This window comes from Oryzias latipes, chromosome 2 (assembly GCF_002234675.1).
Source record: "Oryzias latipes chromosome 2, ASM223467v1".
Classification (NCBI taxonomy): domain Eukaryota; kingdom Metazoa; phylum Chordata; class Actinopteri; order Beloniformes; family Adrianichthyidae; genus Oryzias; species Oryzias latipes.
This window is the reverse complement of record NC_019860.2, coordinates 16,263,881-16,289,606: the sequence shown is the minus strand read 5'-3', so window position 1 is coordinate 16,289,606 and position 25,726 is coordinate 16,263,881. Positions and strand designations below refer to the sequence as shown.

Sequence of the window (25,726 nt, the reverse complement as noted above, 5' to 3'; positions counted from 1 at the left end):
CCAGTGTTGGTTTTGTGGCAGAGGAGCACGAAGAGCCTCCTCTGGGAGCTACACATGATAGGTTGGAACTAAGAGGTTCTTGGTAACGTCCTGTGTTTGAGATTCCCTGGTTGGATTTGGGATTACTGGTCTCCCCTCATTTTTCTAGAGGACCCAACATGCCGAACGAATCTGTGAAACTGCGAAGTATCAAAAAGCTGGGGCATGACAACAACAGCTACCAGGTTACAGATGAAGGTAAGAAGCCAAAGGAACTAAATGTGGTTTTGTAATTATTGATAAAAAGAAACTTTTGTGTTTATGTGGTTTAAACTGATTGGAATTGAGATCCTAGACTGAGATTTCTACATTTATGTTGCAGAACAAGCTGGATCTTACATGTAAGTACAAACTTTTTTATACGACATATTAAATAAAATGTTTGACTTCTAAAAAGAATTCTTAACTCGATTTTTTTTAAATTATGGAACATTCATTGGCTTTTATGTGTACCATTTTCAATATTTAAAAAAATATTTAACCTCCAAAGTCAATTAAGGTATTTGTCTACACAAAGATTTAGTTGCGTGTCTTTGTTAAAAATGAACAATTTGTGAAATTTCGTTCTCTGCGGATTTTGTGCGTACATCGGAAAACTTGTTTTTCTTTGGCAACTACAAGTCACAGCAACAGTTAGAGGAGTCTTGTTGTATATGTGCAAACAAAAGCTATGTGCGTCCCTATTTTTTTATTAGCACAAAGCTTTTGTCAGTGCTATGGAACTGACAGTTTCTTTCAGATTTTCAGTTTTCTTCAGTTTTGAGCATCGGTAAACTGGGTCTTTGTCACCTGGGCGTGGTACAAACAATACACAATGTATATTTGTGTTTGCTTGTGTTTTATTTTACAATTGAAATTATTGTACGTGGCGCTGGGGAACTGACAGCTCCAAGCAACAACTGTTCTGATTGGCAGACGAGGTTATGCGTTTCGCAACACGCTGACACCCGCAGGCTTGGCACATGAACAGCGGCGCTCAACAGGATTTTTTTGCAGCTTTATGTTGATGAAAGGCTTAAGGTTTCATGGAATTTGTAAGTTATTTATAATTTGAAATACTAGTTGTGTACAAGCAGAGACTTTACTAAAAATAAACTAACTATCTAACACGGAAGCTATGGACACACCTGGCGTGAAATAAGCATTCAAGAACACATTGCTCATGATGTTTATGCTGGAGTGTTGCTACCCGATATTAGCGCGTGTCCACCGCCTACAGTTAAAAGAAACTTGGCGGAACATGGCGAAGCGGTATAAATCTTACAAAAATTGCTCCAGACTTTTTCTTTCACAGCTTTATTCCAATATATGATCTGCAATTATTCATTTCTACCCCATTCATTTTCAATCAGTTGGCACTTCCGCAAATTTAAAAGAATGCCATCCAAACATCACTACCAGGTTTCAAGTCCCTGACTGTGCGGAGCTTCTTGTATGTAGATCACAAAAAAGAAATTTGCAGAGCTATGTGTGAATGTGAGAATTCTGAAGCCCAAAACACTCGTTCAGGGACTTTTCAGTGGAAGTGTCCGCTTGATGACATGTTGCCGACAGCGTTGTGGATCTACCCTCAGAGTTTGTCCAAATCATTAAAGACTTTTCCACAACAAAAATGTTCTACATCCAAAAGCTAGTCTGTAACAGGAAGGCTGCTGTTGAAACAGAAAAAAATGTTTTCACAAACTGAAAAAAATGTCAAAGAGCTAATCACATCATCCGCAAAAATCCTCTCTTATTTTGAAAAAAGGTAACTCTAATAGACATAAGAGAAGCCTGTCAGTCTCTTTTTTTATTTAGGTTGCAGTAAATTCAACTTAAAAAAGGAAAGATGCAAAAAATAAATAAATAAATAAAACTAAAGTAAAAAAAAAATCCCCATATTGGTCAAACTGGAAAAAATGAAAAAGCTGATCTGCGAATATATCATGGCAGGCTTTAGCAAGCCTGCCTGCCTTGTCCGGTCACACCGCAAAAAATACAGACCTCTAAGCAAAAACAACATTTCTCCGAATTCTGTATTAAAAAACAGTAAATATAACTATATAAACAAAATGTACAGAAAATATTACTTTATCAACATTGAAATTGTTAATAAAACAATTAAAATGTCGTTTAAATTAAGGGACAATTTATGAAATTGAAAAAAAGTGAAAATAGACAATTACCTAAAAAACACTCTCCAAAATTAGTCAATAAAAAAAAAAAAAGGCAAGAGGCTGCAGACAACAAGATGATGCCCAGACATCATAAGCCAGACTCGTAAATAGCTTTACATTCTAGTCAAAAGTGCTACAATTCTGAAAACATACAGAATTTCCGCTTCCAGCCAATGATGTCGGGCGCCATCTTGTCCGCAGACAGTTCCCCTCCAAAAAACTTTTAAACAACAAATAGCAAATAATAGCAAACAATTAAAATCAAACTCTTAAACAGCATAACAGAAGGAGCTGCCTAGACGTCCCATGTAAACAAACATCCACATAAATAAGACACAAAAGGCTTAGTGCTTGTTTATCTTAACGTTCGGGAAGTTTTTTTGTGATCCGAGTAATTATCTTTTCTTTCCTATCAAAAGATCAGCATCTTGGTTTAAGTATTGCTGGTCCTCTGGCACCCTCTGATAAAAAAAATAAAAAATAAGAGCAAGCTAATAAGATTATTTAAAGCTTAATTAGAGCGGCCCTGGAAGCTTGACGTCCCACAACTTAGAAATCCCTGCAGAATACGTGAAAGAAATCAACTGATTAACAATTTGGTACTGATAGCTTTATCTGTTTAACATGAGCTAATTGCATTCATTTGGAAACACCGTTTTTTTCCTTCTGTTGTTGCTGGACAGAAACGTCTGTATAATCATGAATAAAGTCCTAATGACTAATTGGCCTTGTTTTGCCCCATAATTGGAATTATTGTTTTGCTTTGTCCGTGCAGGACCATCTCCAATTCCAGGGGGACGGAGAAGTAAGTAACCAAACAAGGAGACTTGCTGAATACATGGACACAGAATGACTAAACTGAATGACTTTTTGTTTCTCAAAGAGCTCAGGAGAAGGAAAATCAGCCTGCAATAAGAGTTGGCTTCTTTCAACTGGTAGAACACTTATTGTTTGTAATTGTTCTTATGGAGAGGTTTACCCATCTTCTTCATGGGGGGGTGTCCTTTGCGTCTGTTTTTCCTCAGTTCCGCTTTGCCACCTGTAAGGACGTCTTGATGATGGTGTTGGGCTCCGTTTGCGCCGTGCTGCACGGCTCGGCCCAGCCCCTCATGCTGCTGGTGTTCGGCCTGCTCACTGACACCTTCATCGATTACGACATCGAGCTCCAGGAGCTGAGCGACGACCGCAAGGAGTGCGTGAACAACACCATCCAGTGGAAAAGGAACTACACTGGAACTCTGGACATGACTCTGCCGCTGAACCAGTCATTTGGAAGCCTCATCAATTCAACGCTGGAGATGTTCACACCCTTGAGTAACATGTCGTGTGGGTAAGTGTGATGTGAAGTAGGTCTTTTATCAGCGGCAACTTTTAATGACAAGTGTTGAGATAAATTTAAAACGAGATATAAAATACCTTTTAAAGTCTTAAAGACCCACTCTCTAGCATTCTCAACAATTTCCAGCGTTCTCAATAAGCCAGACCCCGCTTCCCGTCACCTATCTGTTTACATGCTGTCCTGCTAGCTTACAGCCCCTCACACCCCCACGCTAACATTGCAAGTGCAACAAAAATTGCAAGCAATATCAGAGCCACATTTTTGAACTTGATGCCAGCTCAGACGAGGAAAACAAAGACGGACAATGGATCCATTTGTCCAAAAGTGGATGCATCAGAATGAAGCAGAGCAGGGAGTTTGTAGCCCGGCCATTGCGACTTGAACAAAGAAAGACTCCGAAATGCAATTTTAAGTTTTATTTTATTTATATATGTCCATCATGAGAAAAATTCTACAAGAACATGTCAAGAACACTGCCTACGATCTTGGTATGTAGCGTATGCAGAGGGGTTACAATCAATTTGCAGCCGAGTGTCTCAAGAAAAGACTCCATGTGATGTTTTACTTTGAAGATCAAGCAGCATCACTCATCTCTACCTCCAAAGACTACCTGCTTGATTCATGTGATGATTTCTTAGGTCATTTTGTATCAGACACGGTTGTGTTTCACATACATGACACATGACATGATGTTACGGCGGAATCACGTCCGCCTTCATCAGAGTCGTCATCAGATGGTGGTGATGTGACGTATTTAAAAACAGATGATTGTGACGGAGGCGGAGCCACCTGTCAAACTTTGACAAATGACTCCGCCCCTTGATGTCCTTTTTCTGCTAGAGGATGTTACTCCAGGTATGAGAGAGCATGAAGGCCCCCTCATCCCGGTTCATGGAAGTGTGTCTGTTCATGTTAATTTATGAGTATGAGTCTCCGGGATCTCCGGCTTCCTCCCACTGTCCAAAAACATACTTTATAGGTTGATTGGCAACTCTAAATTGTCCATAGGTGTGAGTGTGAGAGTGAATGGACGTGTGATTGAGGATATTCTACCCTGCGACAGACTGGCGACCAGTCCAGGGCATCCCTTGCCTACGGCCAAGTGGCCGGGATAGGCAAGGGATGATAGGCAATCCGAAAGGGAAAAATGGTCAAGAAGATGAATGAATGAATGAATGAGTCACAGACAATAGACCCACAGGATTCTAGCAGACCTCATGGCTTAGTGCAGTGGTTCCCAAACTGGGGGGCGCAGGGGGGTGCGGCAAGGCTACGGGTTGAAGCAAGCCCACACCAGTCACCGAAAAGATGTGGACATTAAAGGTGCAGTTTTTGCAGAGTTAAATGTTCAGGATTTTGTTATTTTCTTCAGAGAGCTGGTAAAGTGTAAAATGCCACTTTCATGCAGGAATGGAGTTTATAAGAAGATGTGTTGAAAGCCATGAACACCATTACATGGTAAAATTTTATGATACATGATGCAGTGTCACTTTTAATAATTGTAAAGGTGATTTGTTTTTTTTTTTTTTTAGTTTTGTTCAGGAAAAGTTGCCATTTTGTATGACTTACAATGTTAAGTAAAGTCCAGTGGAGTTTAGAAACAAAGGATTTTTATGTTTGTGTCAGTGTGGGGGGGCTCGAAAATATTCTAATCTTCAGAAAGGGGGGCCCTGCAGAAAAAGTTTGGGAACCCCTGGCTTAGTGAAAGGAAATTGTGTTAATTTTGAAAATTGATCATGGAGGAGAAATTAATAATTGCTGTTTGTGTCCAGCGACAGTCCAACTGTTATCATGTTCTTTAACGCAGCATTACAACAATGACAGACCTGACCTTGAGCATCCTCTATCACCCAGAAGGTCCTTGAAGGCTGGACCTGGATGGGTTCCTTCAGTTTCTTTCTTTTTTTAACCTTTGCACAGACATTTGTCTTCTTCCCACAGTCAAAGAAAATAAAAGGCCCATCGTTCAACCTAAAACTCGATATTTGCACGTGAGCAGCGAGTCTAAGTGGTTTTCTGTCTGCGGATGTGGCCTTGTGATGGACTGTGGATCCTAAACACAGCTGAGGTTGTAAAGAGGAGCATTTTAAAGAAGGAGTCAATTACAAAGGGGTTCTGCACCGCTTGCTTTATTAATAGAAAACATCAGGTGAACATGGAGCAGGACTCAGGGAGACTAACCCGACAGGGGAAAACATCAGGAAGACAAAGCAAGCTAGCAGTACAATAAAGAACAAACTAAACTTCAACAAAGAATAACAAACCAAAATACAGAAGATCCGCCAAACATGACAGGATGAGAACCTGCAACCCTTATGATCCTATACAGATTGCACAGTTGATGGACAGACTTTTATACTTTTGCTGCCAGGCTTTCTATCATTTTCTTCTACATAAGCAATGATCTGAGCCTCACATTTGTATTTTCTATCAGCTTGTCCATAACTGCGAGGTCTGAGCCCAAACCATGAGTCATTTACCGCTGTGCTTTACAGCAACACACATCCTGTAATGTGTTTTCTGTTTTTTCTGTGTGTATGACATTGAGTTTGTTGTTTCCGGTCAAATAAACCAGACTTTGACTGTGGGACAGTGACGCAATATTAAATATCGTTATTTGACTAAAATGTATTCAAGCTTTCTCGTTTTTTTTCCCCCAATGTTAAAAACAGAAAACTTTCTTTTTAAAAAACAACAACATTGTTGTTGTTCTGCTTTGTAATTCTCTAACTGAGTTTTCTCACCTTCAGGATCCTCGACATCGAGCATGAAATGACCCTTTTTGCCTTATACTATGTTGGGATTGGAGCAGGTGTGTTCTTGCTGGGATACTTTCAGGTGAGACTTCAAATGCCACAACTTCACCACAGAACGCAGTTTTTCTCGTTTGAGTTTCACGTTGAATTTATGGGAAATCTTCATTTTTATGAATAGGAGGGGGGAAAAGAGGGGGGTAAAGGTAGTTGGAGGATGATTAAAAAAATAGGAAGGGGTAGAAAACACAAAGCAATAAGTTGCTGGAAGCTTATAATCATTACTGTCAGGTGTAAATGTTAGTCTAAAAGGGGCGGGGCCTGTCCACAGACACAAAAACCTTGCAAACATACTTGTTGGCACAAAAAAATCTTTACGCACAAACATTGCAATACGTACACAATACAACTACAGTTCGGTCCAACAAGAAGCGCATATAAATATAATTATAACAAATAAAGCTTAACCTCAAATACAAAAGGGGTTTATGCAAATATGCAGAGTGTATGCGTGTATATTTAGACACTCGGTTTATCTAAATATCCATAACCCCCCATTGTAACAGTAATATATGTCAAACATATGAGTCCTTCAGCTCCTGTCTGTTTGCACAGGTGTTGGACAGGACAAATAAAAAAATAAAAAATAAAAAAAGGGCGCCAGCTCCCAAGAGACACGGCCATCGCTGTTAAGGCTGTTGTTTCCCCCACCAAGGATGGGGTAGGGGACAGAAGATCAGAGGCCCTTCCTTCCTTGTATAACGTCTGTGTGTTTTGGAGTGTATATTGCGTGGCAAGGGTTGTGTGTAATAAAAGATGCAGTTAAAATGAGCGGGTAGGAGCAATTAGAAATTTTTTGGTTTGACTCTAATTTATTGACTTAACCAATTTTTCAAATTCCTCTTTGACCAGTTCTAGTATGTTTCAAACAGTTGTTAGAAATAACGAACTACTTTAACTATAGATTAGCAGTTACAGTACAAATTTTCTTCCAAATTCTCTCACAATGAAACTATAAAAAAACTATAAAAAACTATAAAAAAATATAGACCATTTTTGCTGTTCTGTCGCATTTCTACCCTTCAAGTCAGCTAGCAGAACTTGCGACTAAAAGCAAATCCCTACCAGAGAAACTTTTACAAAGAAGCTCTAGCAGCCTTTAAAGTCCTCCACCTGCTGTCTCGATAATCTGCACTTTTATTTATTCGTGAAATCCCATTAAATGCTGTGTAAATAACACAGCCTCCTTCCCACAGGCTGCGAAAAACTGCATTTATCTACCCTGGTACCCTTATTAATAAGCAATTCCAGGCTCACAGCAGAGCAGCCATAAGAAATGCATGAGATTTGATGTCGGGACTGGGACCACAGACGGTGGGAATATTTGAAGTTTAACACATCAGGTGTACGAGTGCTTTCTCTCTACACAATGGATTACATCATAGAACAGAAAACCTAAAAGACCAGTTTTCAGGGGAGGAGTAATAACACACCTGAGTGAACACAAACGACGTGGAGATTCCCAAAAGCTCGACAGCCAAGAGACTTTTTTTAATGACCTTCCTTTAGCGCAATCGATGGATGACTACATGGCACCCATTATTGTAAAATGATCGATTTTTAAACTTGCGCCGTTGGGTTTTCGTGGTCTGGGGCTTATTTAATTTACCCGGCTGTCCTCCCGGGACCTGCATTTCCATAAAAATGAGGTACTTAAGAGACAAATAAGGGAGATGTTCACGGCATTTCCTAATCTGGATTCTGGTTATTTGAGTCAAATAGAGGGGAGGTGGTTGCACCTCCTTTACAAATTGCATTATTTCAAGCCTCTTGCCTATCTTGTAAAACTGGTGCAAATTTCTACTCCATGATATAATCAAGAGCACTTTATCCCACAGAGCCTTTTGAGACGCATTTCTGTGAGATTTATTCAAGAGTTGATTGTCATTGTGCGAAACGAGCTCCTTTGAATGAACCCGTGGAGAATATGTAGAGTTTACCCTTAAGTCATCCTGCCGCGGTGCTTCTCTTTTCCCCGTTGACAGATCTCCCTGTGGGTGACAGCCGCCGCCAGGCAGATTCAGCTCATCAGGAAGCTGTACTTCACCAAAGTGATGCGGATGGAGATCGGTTGGTTTGACTGCACCTCTGTGGGGGAGCTCAACACCCGCCTGTCGGAGTGAGTCTGACGTGACCTCGTAGCTTCAGGTTTATCCACCGCAGATCAGGCTGGTGGTGGAAACACACCGCAACGGTGGAAAAGTTGATGAGATGGCAATCAGACTGTTTGGTCATGTCTGCGCCACGTTTGTAACCCTTGTGCTATCCTAGGCACTTTAACATTGGGAGTGGGGTCATCTAGACCCACTAGACAGTGCTCTGAACCTTCTTTCTTCAATGATCTGTGATCTTCACTGGTGTCCATGGATTACATGAAATCCTCACTTTTATCCACCTTTGTCATGGTAGGGAGAACACGTCAATGTAAGGGTGGGGTCATCTAAGATAGCACAGGGGTTAAGGTTTTCTTGGGACTGCACACCTAAGATGGATTTTTGTGATAGAAATGATGAGGGAATGGGGAATGATGGATAAGGATAGGATACAGGCAAGTGGAAGAAATTCAACATTCAACATTGTACTTTGATGATGTTAGTCAGGTTTGCAGGTGAAGAAGTAGATGGGAGGGGTAAAGGAGGTCTGACCTGCACAGGTATGGTGGTCAGGTAGGTCCCTCTCTCAAACTTCAGTTTATCAAAGACATTTTTTTTCCCCCAGTGACATCAACAAGATCAACGACGCCATTGCCGACCAAGTTTCCATATTCGTGCAGCGCTTCACCACCTTTGTGTGCGGGTTCTGCATCGGATTTGTCAAAGGGTGGAAGCTGACGCTCGTCATCGTTGCGGCCAGTCCGCTGATCGGCATTGGAGCCGGCCTCATGGCTCTGGTGAGATTTAGCCCCTCGTGACATCCCACCTTTGCGCATTAGCAAAGTAGCAAAGGTCCTTTTGCTACTCTGATATGATTCACAGCAATAAGTCATCCTCATATTATGCAAATGTAGCTACTTTGAAATTTCAGTATTAGGCAAAGAAACCTCTCTTGTTAAAAAACCTAATTGCAACCCCTGGCATACAAGCCCAGTTTAAAGTAACCAGAGATGTAAGTTTGGAGTTTAAGAAACAAAAATTAAACCCAGACCACCACTCCACCACCGCCCTGTTTGACTATTGCTGTAATGTCTTTTATATGAAATACTTTTGGTTGTAATCCAGGTGTTATGGGTCACACTTACCAAAAAGTAGTTGTGTTTTTTTGGGGGTCAAACTTAATCACAAAATATTTGCCCAAAAGTCTTCGGGCTGATGATTTTTTTTTGTTATTTTATGGAAATATGTATTCAGCATTTAGTATGGCTAACGTAGTGTAATATTGTCAGCGAAGGTTCTCATTCATCAGGCGGCGTTTTCTTGGTTATGTCTTGCATTTGAGTCATATCAATTAGACTTAGACTGGACCAAATGGCATCATCAGTCTCGTCTGGTGAAGACAGAGCAACTCCGCCCCTCTTTTCCCTCACCGTTACAAAGCAGAGAAGAGCAGGAAGCTTATGGCCCGTCCAGCGTAGTTTCTACGTAACAAATAAGCTGTTTTTCAAAACTTTCTTTTGTCTGCTCCTATTTACAACTATTTGAATAAAAAAATACTCAGAAAAGTAATTTCTTTTCTTCTTCCATCATCATAAAAATGATACAAGAATAAGTTAAAAACACACAAAAAACAATTTTCAACTCTAAACCTTATTTAAAAAATTACTTAGTTTTTGCACTTTACATGGAAATCTCTCTTTCTGTCTCCACTGATTGTGTTTCTGTTTTAACTCCAGTTTGTGGCTAAGCTAACAGGGATGGAACTGCAGGCCTATGCTAAAGCCGGCGCTGTAGCAGATGAAGTCCTCTCCTCCATCAGGACTGTCGCTGCTTTTGGTGGAGAGATTAAAGAAGTGGAGAGGTATGCGACACGATAAGAGAAAGCTAAGTCCCGGAGGTGCCTCACTAAAAACAAGCTGCTTTTCCAAAGGTATGACAGGAACTTGGTGTCGGCTCAGCGATGGGGCATCAGGAAGGGTCTGATCATGGGGTTTTTCACTGGGTACATGTGGCTGATCATCTTCCTCTGCTATGCACTGGCTTTCTGGTATGGCTCCACTCTGGTGGTGGACACTGCAGAATACACACCAGGAACACTGCTGCAGGTAACTTAACTGCAGGGGAAGGGGATACCACTGTTGGCTTGCGCAAAGTACAAACCGGGCATGTTACGTGTGTTGAAGAACGTGTTTTAGCATATGGTGTTCACACTGGACTGTTGCTAACCAATACTTGTGCATGTACTCACAGTTGGAAGAGGCTGAGTGCGAAATGTCGAAGTGGTGCAAATCTTGTGAATCTTGTCCCAGGCTTTTTCTCTCACATCCCTACACTGATGCACGAAAGACTTGGTGTCATTTTTAATTATGGCCAGGCACAAACCACAATTATTAATTTCTCCTTCATGATCAATTCTCAAACGTTTGGTTCTCTCTGAAACAAAAAGGACGTCATCCATATGTCACTACCAAATCCAAGTCCCTGATTGGTCAAAGTTAACTGGTAGAACTCTCAAGAAAGCTTTAAACGCCCATTTAAATAGACTTTTCTTGAAAATGGGGGCTCGAACGCGCATTTCCGAGCCCGGTGTGAACATAGCACAAAATGTTCTTCATAGCGAAGTTCCTTCACATGATTTTGTTTGGAAATTAATTAACAAATAGAAATGGTAACAAACTTCCCACGCAGTTCTCCTTTGCCAAACTTTGAACTGAAGGTATTCTTCGGAGTCTTGGTGGCAGCCATGAGTTTGGGACAGGCCTCCCCATGCCTGGAGGCGTTTGCAGCAGGTCGTGGAGCTGCAACCATTATATTTGAGACCATTGACAGGGTAAAAAAAAAAAAAGCTACTATAAGGCACGTTAAACGGTACTGTGTTTGGCAGGCAGCGGTCACTGTGTTATAAATGTGTCACCACCAGGAACCACAGATTGATTGTTTGTCAGAATCTGGGTACAAGCTAGAGCGGGTGAAGGGAGACATCGAGTTCCACAACGTGACCTTCCATTACCCATCCAGGCCTGAAGTCAAGGTACTAAAGCATTTGAATTATTCCAACACAATCTTTTCCTTTTTTACATTTTCCTGAATCTGTATTAGAGTTTTGTGTGTTTATGGTCAAACAATCACGAACTCCAGTTATCTGGCTCTAGTTTAGTTGGTTCACGTTTGTAGCTTTTTCTTATAAAGATTTTTTATAACACTTTGGCTTTTTTTCTTTAAAGTTAAAGAAAAGGCTTTATAATCTATCCCTTTGCTTTATTTTAAAAATGGTGAAAAGAAGAATAGATGTATTTAAGTTTTGTATTGATTTCTTGAAAGATCTGTTCTGTAAACAAACTATTTATACCAACAATCATGTATTCTGTTGACTGAAATTACTTCAAAATGGCCTGTGCCCTTAGAAAAAAGGTAAAACCTCCATGAATGCGCTTAGAATTCAACTCCATCTACTGCATAATGGCTAGATGTACATTTTTTGCTGATGGTATTGAAAATAATCGTTTCATTTTGCACTTAGAAGCATTGGTGCACCTTCACAACACATCAAGCCATTAAAAAAAGCTCCATTGAAAGTATGACCTCTGGCTTTCATAGACACCAGCTTTGGTTGGTGGCTCTTGAAGTTGGTCATTCTCATTCCCAGGAATTACATCTAAAACGTGTCAATCTGTTGAATCTTGATATACTTTAGAGTTCAACACACACAGATAAACCTTTTTGGTTTTCTGTTGTGGTTTCCATCAGAAACAACACCCTTAATACTTAACTGACCTTCATCCTTAAGTCAGTCTTGAGCTTAAAATAGCAACATTTTTGGTACACAATGAAGTTTGATGGTGTTGCACGAATAAATACTGGTTGCTAAGGGAAGATGGGTAATTAACTTTCATGAATGAAAACAAAAAACTCTGCTTAAATTTGTCATACTATGATTGCTATACAGACTTGCTACCTATTTTGATTGTTTATTGCAGTGTAACATTTAAGACAAATGGTAATCTCAACGGTAGCTTAGGCTGTTTGTGTTTATGGGCTGCTTTGGGTTCAAAGCTCAGCACTTCTTAGATTTGTTATTTTCAAAGAAACTACCAAATCTGGAGATTTATTTCGTGTTGATGTCCACAAATCTACAAAATCAAGTGTAAAATCAACGTTCTCAAATCAAATAATGCTAATTATACTTCCTGTGCCTGGTGAGTTCTATTTTTGTAAAAAAACAACAACACATAAATTAGAGGATTTATAGTTGGAGAAATTAAGGAATTAATTTTATTTTCTGGTCTTGCAAACAGATCCTGGACCAGCTCAGTGTTCAGGTGAAGTCAGGTGAGACCACAGCTTTTGTGGGGCCGAGTGGTGCCGGGAAAAGTACTGCCATCCAACTCATCCAGCGTTTCTACGACCCTTTGGAAGGAATGGTGGGTTTAAAGCTTAGAGAGGTCCCCTCAGCTTTTCTGCAAGTAGTCCCAAACCCTGAGACTTATGAGTTCTATAACATACTGTTAGTGCCACTTACTTCCTTTTCAGCTTAATGCTTGTCATTTCAAAAATAACCATCCCCCTAGGGTGATAAAGTTACATGATAATTTGTTTCATTATTCAGCTAATGGTTCCTAACAGCCTCATTTTTCACTTTTACAAAAATTACACTTCTCTTCAGACACCATTCTAATTCCTTTTAGCTTCTAAAAAAAGACAAGCTCTTTGTTGTTCTCTGGAGTTTATCATCAAGACTTACAACCCTTCCTTTTGAAATTGATATATTTTTTACGGTGGGAAAAAACCTAACATGGGATGTCTGTGACGGTATCATCCATCAATTTCTCCTGAATGCTCGATTTCAGGTGACCTTGGACGGTCATGACATCAGGGGGTTGAACATCCAGTGGCTGCGCTCCCTGATTGGCATCGTGGAGCAGGAGCCTGTGCTGTTCGCCACCACCATCGCCGAAAACATCCGCTACGGTCGACCCGGCGTCTCGATGGACGACATTATAAATGCTGCGAAGGAGGCCAATGCCTACAACTTCATCATGGACCTACCGCAAGTGGGGAGGCAGAGGAGTGTGAGGAGGATGCTAAAATGTCACAGACTCCTGACCTGTTTTTTATCTGCAGAAATTTGATACATTGGTCGGGGAGGGCGGTGGTCAAATGAGCGGCGGGCAAAAGCAGCGCATCGCCATTGCGCGTGCACTAGTCAGAAACCCTCGCATCCTGCTGTTGGACATGGCAACGTCTGCTCTGGACAACGAGAGTGAAGCTGTTGTACAAGAAGCTTTGGATAAAGTATGTGACAAGACGAAAAACATCCTCAAATGCCTTTTTTAGATTAAGAATTTGAACTTTAATGACCCAACAAAACCATCATATTTAAGTAGAAACTGAACAAATGTTAATGACCCGGTTCCCCTCAAAGGTACGCATGGGTCGCACCACCATCTCCATCGCTCACCGCCTGTCCACCATAAAGAACGCAGATGTGATTGTTGGTTTTGAGCACGGCCGGGCAGTGGAGAGGGGCAAACACAATGAACTGCTGGAGAGGAAGGGCGTCTATTTCACCCTCGTCACCCTACAGAGCCAGGGTGACAAGGCTCTCAATGAGAAGGCACAACAGAGTAAGTCCATCTCAATTAATCAACAACCATTTTGTCATTTTGCTTTCGACAATTTCTGATTGTCCGGATTTCACTAAACTAAGACCGCAAACATTTTTGGACTGTTAAACTCCACAAATGTCAGAGTCACTGTTTTTAAAGCTAATTTGAAGAACAACATTGTTTTCTCCTAAAACATACCTCTAATTTCCATTTGTTTCCATGCAACAGTGGCTGATAGTGAAAAACAGGAGCCAGAGCGGCTGAATCTCTCCAGAGCAGGCAGCTATCGTGCCAGTTTGAGGTATTAACACAAACACGTTCCCAATCACCTCCTGCCCTTCATCACTAGCTCACTTTGGTATATTTTGATTTACTTAGCCTTTACTTTACACCCAAATAAGATAATTGCAGGAATCGTCTTGTGGCTGAAATTGACTTTTTTTAATGCAGGCGCTGGTGTCATGATTGACTTAATTACCCTCCTATATTAACTTTGGCATTTGGGGCATTTCACTGACAGTATCATCCAAAGCCACTTAGAGCTGCAGCGGCACAGCATTCGTTAGCGTTGGACATGGATGTAGATGCGAGCTCTTTCTGTTCAGGGCTTCACTTCATCAGAGGTCTCGATCACAGCTGTCCAACCTGATCCCTGAATCCTCCATCAACGTCGCTGGAGATCTCGGCCTCAGGACCTACTCTGTGTCGCCGTCAGAGAAATATGATGTACGTTTTTGAATGAAGCCGTCAGACGCTGGTTTGCGGCTGATGTGAGGTTTGTCTTTTTTGCTTCAGAAAGCCACTCCTGAGGAGGAGGAAGAACAAGTGGAACCTGCTCCAGTGGCCCGGATTCTCAAGTACAATGCGCCCGAGTGGCCCTATATGCTTTTTGGTTCCTTGGGGGCTGCAATTAATGGAGGGGTCAACCCCGTTTACTCATTATTGTTCAGTCAAATCCTAGCGGTGAGGATCCATTTCAATACTTTTTTAATGGAGGTGTAACGATTCATAATTCAATTTGTGTTTCATAGTTGGCATTGGTTCATTTTGAAGGATTCGATTTGATCCAATTTACTGAGTTAAAAATAGATTCAGGACATCTTTAGAGAAAATTTCAACCATTCTCACTGCTGTGATGGCACCAATCATGCTTTAATCCGAAGTTTCGAGTGTCAATTTGTTCGATGGATTTCATTTTAAAATGTTTTTTAAATGGTATAGGTTGATTAAAAACTTGCTTCAGACAGATTGATCTGGTTGGAATAGAATAGGAATAGAAATCGTTTCATCGATTAATTATTACACCCCTACTTTTCAATGTAAATTCATGTATTTCAGAACTATAGTCTCTTGTTTTTGGAATTATTCCAATGTTCAGTTCAAATTGACATCGTGATAACATGTACATATTTTTTTATTCCTACACGTGTGCTTGTAGACGTTTTCAGTTCAAGACCCGGCTGCTCAAAGGAGGGAGATAGATGGGATCTGCGTGTTCTTTGCCATGGTTGGCGTCGTATCTTTCTTTACACAGATGCTGCAGGTAGAGTCTTCTATGAAAAGATTGATTACCTTAGCGAGTAGCATTTAAACACTCTGCATCCAGACGAAGTTGAAGAAATGATTAACAAGGAAGTGTGTCTGTTGGCTTTTGTTTCCAGGGTTATGCCTTTTCCAAGTCCGGCGAGCTGCTCACCCGAAGGCTACGGCGAATCGGCTTTCACGCCATGCTGGGACAAGAGATTGGCTGGTTTGATGATCACAGGAACAGCCCTGGAGCTCTAACTACACGCCTTGCAACAGACGCCTCCCAAGTCCAAGGGGTGAGGAACGATTTCAGAAAATGACAGGGAAGCATTTTATTCAGAAATTGTTGAGTTTCGCCAACATAATGGTTTGTTGGAACACCGTTTACAAGTACCGTTTCAGATTTTTTCCATAATGAAACACTAGAGCTTTACACACAAAAATATTACACCCTGAAATTCTCAATATTTTGTCAATGAAATGTTTTTTTTTGGCTTTTATTGGTCAGCGACATAGCTTTGGATATTATCATGCTTAGGGATTCAGTTGGGTCTTTATTGTCTTTTATCAAAGTAAATACCTTAATATGTTATCGTTATAATTTTTTTATGGAGTACATTGATTAAAGCCTCCTCCAATGGTAATATATATGTTTTAAAATTTTCAAATAATAAAAAAAAACACTATATAGTCAATTTTAAAGCATGTGTTATCAACATAGAAAATTTGTCAAATTTTACTAATTGTAATTGATGGTTGCGTTGGCTGCTCAGATTGCTGTAAATTGGGAATTTCACCACTAACAATTATATACGACATACTTTCTGTCTACTTTGAAAACACAATGACAAAAACGGCTTTCCCTCCAAAGGCTACAGGTTCACAGATTGGCATGATCGTCAACTCTCTGACCAACATCGGCGTGGCCGTCCTGATGTCCTTCTACTTCAGCTGGAAGCTGACTCTGCTCATCCTCTGCTTCCTGCCCTTCCTCGCTCTGTCAGGTGGCTTCCAGGCCAAGATGCTCACAGGTTTTGCCAAGCAGGACAAGCAGGCCATGGAAACTGCAGGACGGGTAAGATCAACCGGAAACCACCTTCAAACTTCTTTGGATCCTTGTTCCAGCTTTCAGTCTGAATATTGTATCCCGAGAAGGCCTAACAGTGTCGGGTGACATCAGCTGTCCTATCTACTGACAGCTGATAGGAGACAACTTGACAGCAGTGCCTATTTTAAGATGCATATTTGGGATTTTTCCTCACCTTAAGTAGAGCTTTAGGTCGTTTAAATAGAATCATATTTCATCATCTTCTACTAAAATAAGCTTAAAATGCAGTCACGGTGCTGAAATGTAGACGTCTTATAGACCACCGAAAAATAAAACTCAATCAAAAATCAAAACATGTTTTAGATACAAAACAAAAATCCATGTTTGGGATAAATTGGTTCAAAGCAGCAAAATTCAGCGGAATAGTGCAAATGGAGCATTCGTGTCTCACTTTTCTACCTAAACTTACATGACTCTCAGCTCCGTTCCCGTTTTACAGATTTCAGGCGAAGCCCTGAACAACATCCGAACCATCGCCGGCCTGGGGAAGGAGAAGAACTTTGTGGAAATGTACGAGTTCCAGCTGGACGCCCCGTACCAAGCAGCCCTGAAGAAGGCCAACGTGTATGGAGCTTGTTATGGTTTCGCCCAGTGCGTGGTCTTCATGACCAACTCAGCCTCCTACAGGTTTGGAGGCTACTTGGTGAAGCAGGAGGGGCTTCATTTCAGCCTGGTGTTCAGGTGAGGAAAAACCCCCGAGAGCTCTGCTGCCTCATGTTGCCTTTTTCCCTTAAATCCAAACGACATATCCAATTGAACTATTGAAATTATTATGGGATGGCCTGCAAGACCCATAGCTTAGTGGCCGTTTTGTTGCAAAGTATTTACATTTGGGGATTTTTCAAATTTTTGCACAATATGAGAACAAAAAAACAAACAAACTTTAGTTTCAGCAATCTTCACACACAAGTTTCACACATACCACCAGTATTTTGTTGACCTTTGACCTTGGGAAGAGGCCCGCATCTTAAAATAAAAGTTTCAACTCCTCCTAGGGATTTTGATCAATTGGCTCCTAACTCCACGAACATTACTAGGAAGCTACTTGAGGATAAAATGTTAGATTTAAAGGTTTGTGATAGCATGGCGAGCTCCCACAACTTGCCTTTCCCCTTTGCCTGCACATTTTTAGTGGACCATTGTGTAAACTCAACGCACAAGTTGCTGGTTTAAGCTAACATATGATATAAACATATAAGGCATGTGGGTGAGGCAACAAAACACCTCAGTTGCTATGGAAATCCAAAAATGTACTTTTGCCGATTCTTTTAAGAATTATAGTTACCCTTGGACGATCAAGAAATAAAATTGTTGCTATGGAAATAAACCAACAGAAAAAGTGTTTTTTTCTCATAAATGTAATAAATGCAGCTCATACCAGGGTGGTATGGGCAGAAGAGGGAGCCGAAGGGGCCGCTTGGGCGGGGCAAAAGGGGGCGACAGGGGCGGTGGAGGGTAACTCCTTGAGGCTCTAATTTTTTTTTGATTCATTTGAGATATTTCGAATTTTATTGTAAAGAGCAACTTACTCTATGCAAAAACCAAAAAAAATGATTGAAAGCAGACAACTTAACCGTTGTGGTATTATACATTTGAGCATTTTTTTGCTAGCAGATTGCTACTAAAACAAATTTGCTGTCTGGTTGTGAAAAACACCAGAAATAGAGGTTTTTATTGCTTCCGGCAGGGTCATTTCAGCCATCGTCACCAGTGGCACGGCTCTCGGACGGGCCTCCTCTTACACTCCAGACTATGCCAAGGCCAAGATATCGGCAGCCCGCTTTTTCCAGCTGTTGGACCGTATCCCCACCATCAGCGTCTACAGCGACAAGGGAGACAAATGGGTACGAATCGGGTATTTCACTGAAAATAAATCTCACTTGGTTGTGTGGAAGAACAATAAAGCAGCATCTTATAATTTAAATGTTTAGTTTTCTACCTTTAACCCGCAGCAACCTGAACTTGTCAGCAAAACAGACACATCAGCTCCCTGCTTTGAGCACAGGATGGACCAGGTTAACCCTTGTACTCACTCCTTTCCCCCCTTCCACTGCCATGTTGTCAGAATAACTTCCAAGGGAACATCGAGTTCATCGACTGCAAGTTCACCTACCCCACCAGGCCAGACATCCAGGTCCTGAACGGGCTGACCGTGTCGGTGAAACCTGGCCAGACGCTGGCTTTTGTTGGCAGCAGCGGCTGCGGGAAGAGCACCAGCGTGCAGCTGCTGGAGAGGTTTTACGATCCCGACCATGGCAAAGTGGTGAGGAGAAGCTGCAAAATGCTGTCAATTAACTGCAAAATGCTTTTTATGTGCTGCACATGGTGCAATTCAGAGGGGCCTGTTGCCAGTATAAAGCTTTATATTTGGTTCTTTCTCCTGCACTCACTAAGCAGACATCCTGGTTTTTAATTCTTACATTTTCCTCTTTTTCTAACTGTTTTTGTAATCCTTGTTCTGACCCAAAGGAAGGTGCGTCCTTTCCCCTCACAGTCAAATTAAAGGTCACTTTCACCTAGTGCTCTAAATATATTCAACAGTATTTTCTTTCATTCTTTATGTTTTGCACATCTGTTTGGGGTCATTGGGGGAGTCAGAGTAAATCCAAGCTGTCACTGGGTGAGGGATGGAGTTTTAAAAAGCTTTCATGGCTGCAAATGTAGTGACTGCAGGGAGCTGCTGCCTGGTCTGAACTGTTTGAGACTCGTGATAGTTTAAACTTTTATTGCTAATGTAGGGGAGGGTTACTGTCACCACAGGAGTGCAACTAAATATAACAACAAGGTAAGGAAGACAGTGTTTCAAATCTAATTAAATAAAAAACAGTGTGCAGCCAGTATGTGAACTCCAGCTCATGCAGATTTTAGGTTTCGGTCAAATCCAAATGAAAAAAAGTAATGAAAAACGTTATCCTCATCTTTTGACACGTATTGCAGCTGAATGACGTCCTAGCTTAACCGTAATGTGTCTTTGGTTTAAGAGATATTAAAAGACCGAAGGTGGGCTAGCAAGGCCTTTAAAGCCTTCTCTGCCGGCCTAAACGTATTTAGAAAAGTGCATTAAGCTGACCTTCATATCAAGTATGGAATTTTCAAACCATGAAGTCAGCTTTGATCTTTCAGAAACTCTGCCGCTCCACAGCTGCAGGATTTAAACTGGACATTTACAGCACGAGGTGAAAGAGGTTCCTCAACCACAGAGTCATTTTTACGTGAACTTTGTGCGAGGTGTACAATAAAGGATCTCGAGTGGCCTTCATCGAGCTGGAGGAAGGTTTGGAAACTCCTCACCGCGTGTGAGATTTCAAAGAGCAGACTCACCTCCACACGGTTGGAAGACAGATCACAGTACCGATAGTGGTATAATCGCTCATTAGATTGGTTGCGTTTCCAATCGCTGATTATTACATTGCCATCTCCTGACATTAAATCCATTTCTCCCCGCAGCTGATTGATGGCCACGACTCCAAGCACGTCAACGTGCCCTACCTCCGCTCCAAGATCGGCATCGTCTCCCAGGAGCCCATTCTGTTTGACTGCAGCATTGCAGAGAACATCAAGTACGGCGACAACTCGCGGGAGATCAGCATGGATGAGGTCATCCTGGCCGCAAAGAAGGCACAGCTGCATGACTTTGTCACGGCGCTCCCTGAGGTATCATTTCCCTTTCGAGGGTTGAGCAGCAGGCAGGAAGCCTCTAAAGTTGAAAAGAAGTTTGTATTCAGAGAGCGGGCCGGCCATAGGCGGCCGCAGAGGAAAGGCAAACAGAGAGGACAGAGGGAATGAGGTAAACATAGATTTATAAACAGAGGCCTGTGGAAGGTGAGCTGGCAGCAGAGGTGACACCGGCATATTTACACACACAGGGAAACATGTCGACCTAATAAAAGACTGAAGAGCAGGAAAAGCTGATTTTAAAGATACTTATCGAAGGGAAAAAAAGAGCGCCCCTTTATTTACAGAGGATAAAACTTCATTTATGACAGATAGAAATAAAATCATTTATTTGGAAAAACACATAAACATGAAAGAAAGAGTTTAAGTTACTGATTTAATGGTTTAAGTGCTCCATTGCTGTTCTTTAAAGATCCACGCCGATGAAAATGGTGTTTTTAGCATGTTCATGTGCCCTTTTTCTCCTGATGAAGGACATACTTTAAGAAAATTAAGCTCAAAATTGCATTTCTGAGAATTTCTTTCTTCAGATCGTTGTGAATCAGGAGCAGTTGAATAAAAATTTCATTTGAAAAAGACCCTATTTGTGGCGTAGAAAATACACCGGGTTAGCTACAAGCTCTCTGCTCAGAGCTCTTGCAAACAGGGAGGGGAAGAGGGGGCGGGGTTGCTAAGGTGCGTAGCACCACAACTCAGAAGCTAATTTCCAATGAACTATTGGCGCTATACAGAAAATATGTCCTAGAAAAATACACTAATGGTCATACTGGTAACGCTAAGAGAACTAGATTAATTGATGATCGGAGTGGGTGTTTTATCTAACAAGAAGCTCTATTTTTGGGGTGGAAGAAAACTGATTTAAAGCTCTTCTATGATAATCTTTACAATTAAATAGAAAATTTTATAGAGCAGAACCAGCTTACTCTGTTCTACTGTTGGACATGAGTCTAAAAAAGCTCTTCTTTCATTAAATAAAAGCTGACATTTGAAGATCTGGATAAAAATGGTTTGGTGTTAAATATCTGGAACACACAGAGCATTTGACGTGCATCAAAGAATGTGCTGAACCCACCCCCTAGTGGACAGTTAAGAGAATGCATTTAAATAATAGTCATAAATCTAAAGGTAAATTAACACCTGACATGTGTCACAAGTTTTTGTTTAGCATATGGTGTTCACACTGCACCATTGCCACCCAATACTAGCGTATCTACCTACAATGGGAAGAGGCTTGGTATAAAGCGGTGCAAACCTCACTCCAGACTTTTTTTTTCACAGCTCTACCGATAAATGAAAGACTTAGTGTTATATAATTCACACCGGACACAAACCGCAAATATTAATTTCTCCTCCAATGATCCATTTTCAAACAGTTGGCATTTCTGTGAATTAAAGAGGAATGGCATCCATACGTCACTACCAAATCTGAGTCCCTGATTGGTCAAAGTTCAACCGGTTTAACGTTAAATGTGCAATTCAATGGGTGTACATTTTTTTAATTTTTGTGGTGCCCTAATACAGATTTAAAAACCTGCGTGAACGCAGGATGCCCAGAATATAAACATGTGTTTACATAGACTTTGTATTGCCTGAATGCGCGTTCCTGAGGCCTGTGTGAATGTAGCATTACAGCTAAATTCAGATTTTAACAGAGACCAATAGCTCAATTTTTATAACAAAGTCATGATTTTTCAGAGTAGAGTTATTCCTTGACTCCAAAATTCAGGTTGCAAAAGCTGAAATTCAAAATTTAGGCTTTCCCAAGAGCTTTACATCACCCATTGTGGGACAAAAACAAGTCAGCACCTCAACTTCCATCAGATGATAAAATCTCTGCCTTTATACTCAAAGCCGCTAAAGCTTTGAATTATACTTAAAGCTTTGAGGCTACATGGAAAAGCAACAGGAATTCTGCAAAATCTGCCTCTAAATTATACATCCCACTGTCAGACTGAGACGGACAGAGAAGTAAAATGTCAAAGTGACTGAGACTGCAATCTTACTGTTGACTTTTCCTCGTATTCAAGCCTTCAGAAAGATGCAGTACCTCTCTGGAGGAGAATTAATCTCTGCCAACCCATTCTGGTGGAATTTATTCTCAATTTTGACTGATATGAGAGCAAAAACTGTAATTTTGTCTCTGAAACTGATTTTTTTCAATCAAATTCAGATACTTTCTCCTGGAGCCTGAGCAGTACGTATGTTTGTCGTAGCTGCTCTTTCTGCTTCACTGTTGCAAACTTGACATAAAAAAAGCATTGCTGCTGCAGCACTGTGGGGGAAAAGCTGGAGAAATTCTATTAAAAATGTCAATACACTGCAGAAAAGATTTAGTTTTAGCTTAAATCAACACTTCATGACATTTGTTTGGCACAACCTCAGGGATTTTTGGCACTTTATCTAAAAGTCTTCCCCTTTTTGAATTGGAATTATCATTCTGGCTTGCAGCATTCCTGGACCAGATTATTTTCACATTTCTTCTTTCCTACTGCATCCTGGAGCGACAACCTGACCCCTGCCCCATACGCAAAAGCTCACCAAGATTTGCACACAGCATTATTCGTTGAAAATGAACTTTGGGTGCAGTGAACGACCCACCCCCAAAAATGATGACATCACAGTTGGGCAAAATTGTCAAAAACAATGAATGGGGCAAAAAATGTTACGGGGCACCAAAATATATTTCAAAATTCACAAACAAAACCAAAAGACAAATATCGGGTATGTCTAAAGGAAGTATGAAATTTAGCGATTTATTTACACAATATGGCAAGAAAATACTTTTATTTAAGCAATCTTTGCGAAATTTCACATACGAACCACCAACTTCAGTCTACAACCACAACCAAAGTTTAGTTGACCATTGACATTAACAATTCAATCTTGAGTTAGGCAGCCATCTTCAGTTGAAAAAAAGCAACCCCTTTAGGCTCACCTACAAATTTCAAATCCTTCTTCTAACCCCTCCAGCATCATTGAGAAGCTACTTAGGAAAACATTTTTGGAACTAAAGGTTGTAGATTTTTGAAAGTGTTGGTGTGGCCAGCTCGCAAAAGTGGCGTTTCCTTGTTGCTCGCACATTTTTTAGTTGGAACATTGTGAAAATGTAATAAAGGAATCGTTAGCTAAAGCTGAACAAATCGATATTACATATAATATCAACATATTAGCAATGTGTGCGTGGTTAACCAAAAATCTCCGTTGCTAAGAAAATCCCAAAATTTACTTTTTTAAATTCTTGTAAAAATTACATAGAACTGTTTGTCAACTTAGGGCAGGGTGGAGCAGCCGGTGAGAGCACGGAGGCGGATAGAACCACAACGCGCCTTGCAGCTTTAATCGATTTTTTTTTCTTTTCCTTTCACACACAACAGCCAAGCCTTCTTTATCTTCTCATTTCAGCAATATAACACCAATGTGGGCTCCCAGGGTTCCCAGCTGTCCCGTGGTCAGAAGCAACGAATCGCCATCGCCAGGGCGATCATACGCGACCCTAAGATCCTGCTGCTGGATGAGGCCACATCAGCGTTGGACACAGAAAGCGAGAAGGTACATCTCTAAAACCTTTACCCTCACACCCACAACATCCTCATATCAAAGCATCAAACCAGTAGAGCCCCATCTGGACACATCTGCATCAAGCTTTCTACCTCCAAAGGCTACTCCGACCAGGCAAAGAGACATTTGCAGCTCTCTGATCCACTAGAATGTCCTGATGACAGTAATTTGCACATGACTGTCAAATTGCTGCAATTGGGAGGTTTTTTGTGTGTGCTGGTGATGGTTTCTGGATGTGCTGCTGTCGCATGTTTACCTAGTGCTCTGCAGAAATACAACCCATTTCTTTATACATGGCCTTCGTCAAAGCAGAACTTCTTATTTTGCTTTAAAATGGTATCGAACAAAAGCCCAAGACGCTGTGTGAGGGGTTGTTCTTGGAATTTTTATCATGTTTTCACTTATTGTCAAAATATTTCTTGCACCTGAATTACTTCAGTGTTCTGTATTAGGGTATTTAGCACAAAAAATAAAAAAAAGCATTAGGAAAAAGGGCATGATGCCTTTGGGGAGGAACCAATGAGTTTATCAATCAATCCAGATTGTGCTACCAACAGTCATTTGTACTAGGTGGTGAATTATAATGGAACTTTTTGTTTTATTTTATATCATAATTGTGCTAAAATCAAAGTGAAGTTTTAATCATGAAGTGACCAGTTAGTCATCGGCTTTAGTATGGTCCTGCTAGGTGAGTTTTTCTTGCCCGTTTGCACAAATTTAGAAAGTTTGTTAACGTTGTATCCAGCTGTGGAACTGGAAACCTGGCCTTAGCAGCCAATACAAAACAACTATGAGCTCCCAAACCCTGTGACCATCTATGGTATAGACCAGGGGTGTCAGACTCTGGGCTTCGAAGGCATGCATCCTGTTGGTTTTTTGAGAAATTCAGACTTATATGATGTTGATCACCTGGATCAGGTGTATTTTGCCAATAAGGAGCTTATATGGAAGGTTAGTTGCCCACGCAGCCTGGAGTTTGACTAATGTGATAAATAATGATAAAAGTAGGTCTACAAAAACAACCACTTCTGGTTGTACTTTACTGAAAACTATCAACTGAAAATGAGGGAAAAAACCAAAGATAAACTTTGTATACCTTCAATAGAGTAATAGAAAGCAGGGCACAAAGAAGTACAAAGAAATACAGTCGATTCAAGACAATTGCACATAGCTATATGAATGCTCTTATGACTTTTGCAGACTGTCCAAGAGGCCCTGGACAAAGCCAGAGAGGGCCGGACCTGCATCGTCATTGCCCATCGCCTGTCAACCATCCAGAACTCTGACATCATCGCCGTCATGTCTCGGGGCATCTTGATAGAGCAGGGATCCCACGACCAGCTCATGGGGCTAAAAGGAGCCTACTACAAGCTGGTTACAACAGGAGCACCCATCAGCTAGTGTGCCGTTGGAGACGTTTTGTGTTTTTATAAAGACAAAATCGGGACTGGAAGCTTTAAAGGTCAAGGATCGGGGCAAACAAATGAGCGGACGCGTTGATCACCCGTACAGTATTTATTTTTATGATGATGCTCTGATAGGTGTAGATGGGTTTCATAATTGGTGCAAGCTCTATTTTGAAGAAAAATTCTATTTCTTATGATAACTTTCTATGGTTCATCTAACTTTTTAGTTGTGTAACGGCTTGTTTTTACGTGTTTACAACCTGCTGGATGGTCAAGATTGAGCTCAAGAGGATGGTAATTTTCTTAACCCATGTGCTATCTTAGATGATCTCCCCCTTACATTGTGTTCTCCCTACCATGACAAAGGTGGATAAAGATGGAAAGATTTCATGTAATCCATGGACAC

The 25,726-nt window shown here is 41.0% G+C and overlaps 1 protein-coding gene across 1 annotated transcript; it reads left to right on the top strand.

The window, feature by feature from the left end:
• On the top strand, window positions 1-25,726 carry LOC101163554 (bile salt export pump). Its single transcript, XM_011484225.3, has 28 exons — window positions 1-237; window positions 362-380; window positions 2,971-3,000; window positions 3,079-3,130; window positions 3,221-3,525; window positions 6,285-6,372; window positions 8,333-8,466; window positions 9,066-9,237; window positions 10,177-10,301; window positions 10,371-10,545; window positions 11,157-11,270; window positions 11,361-11,471; window positions 12,736-12,861; window positions 13,288-13,491; window positions 13,562-13,732; window positions 13,863-14,064; window positions 14,275-14,347; window positions 14,652-14,772; window positions 14,842-15,009; window positions 15,485-15,589; window positions 15,708-15,869; window positions 16,445-16,648; window positions 17,121-17,362; window positions 18,369-18,525; window positions 18,747-18,944; window positions 20,129-20,335; window positions 23,759-23,905; window positions 25,115-25,726. The coding sequence occupies exons 1-28, from the start codon at window positions 159-161 to the stop codon at window positions 25,313-25,315; spliced, it is 4,092 nt and encodes a 1,363-aa protein (XP_011482527.1). The 5' UTR covers window positions 1-158; the 3' UTR covers window positions 25,316-25,726.

What these genes read in the sequence shown, in the direction of transcription:
- LOC101163554 (XM_011484225.3), top strand. Translation starts at nt 159, where the DNA reads ATGCCGAACGAATCTGTGAAACTGCGAAGTATCAAAAAGCTGGGGCAT. An exon ending in CCATGGAAACTGCAGGACGG is followed by an intron (nt 16,649 to 17,120) that starts GTAAGATCAACC and finishes CCCGTTTTACAG; the next exon opens with ATTTCAGGCGAAGCCCTGAA. An exon ending in TGGACACAGAAAGCGAGAAG is followed by an intron (nt 23,906 to 25,114) that starts GTACATCTCTAA and finishes TGACTTTTGCAG; the next exon opens with ACTGTCCAAGAGGCCCTGGA.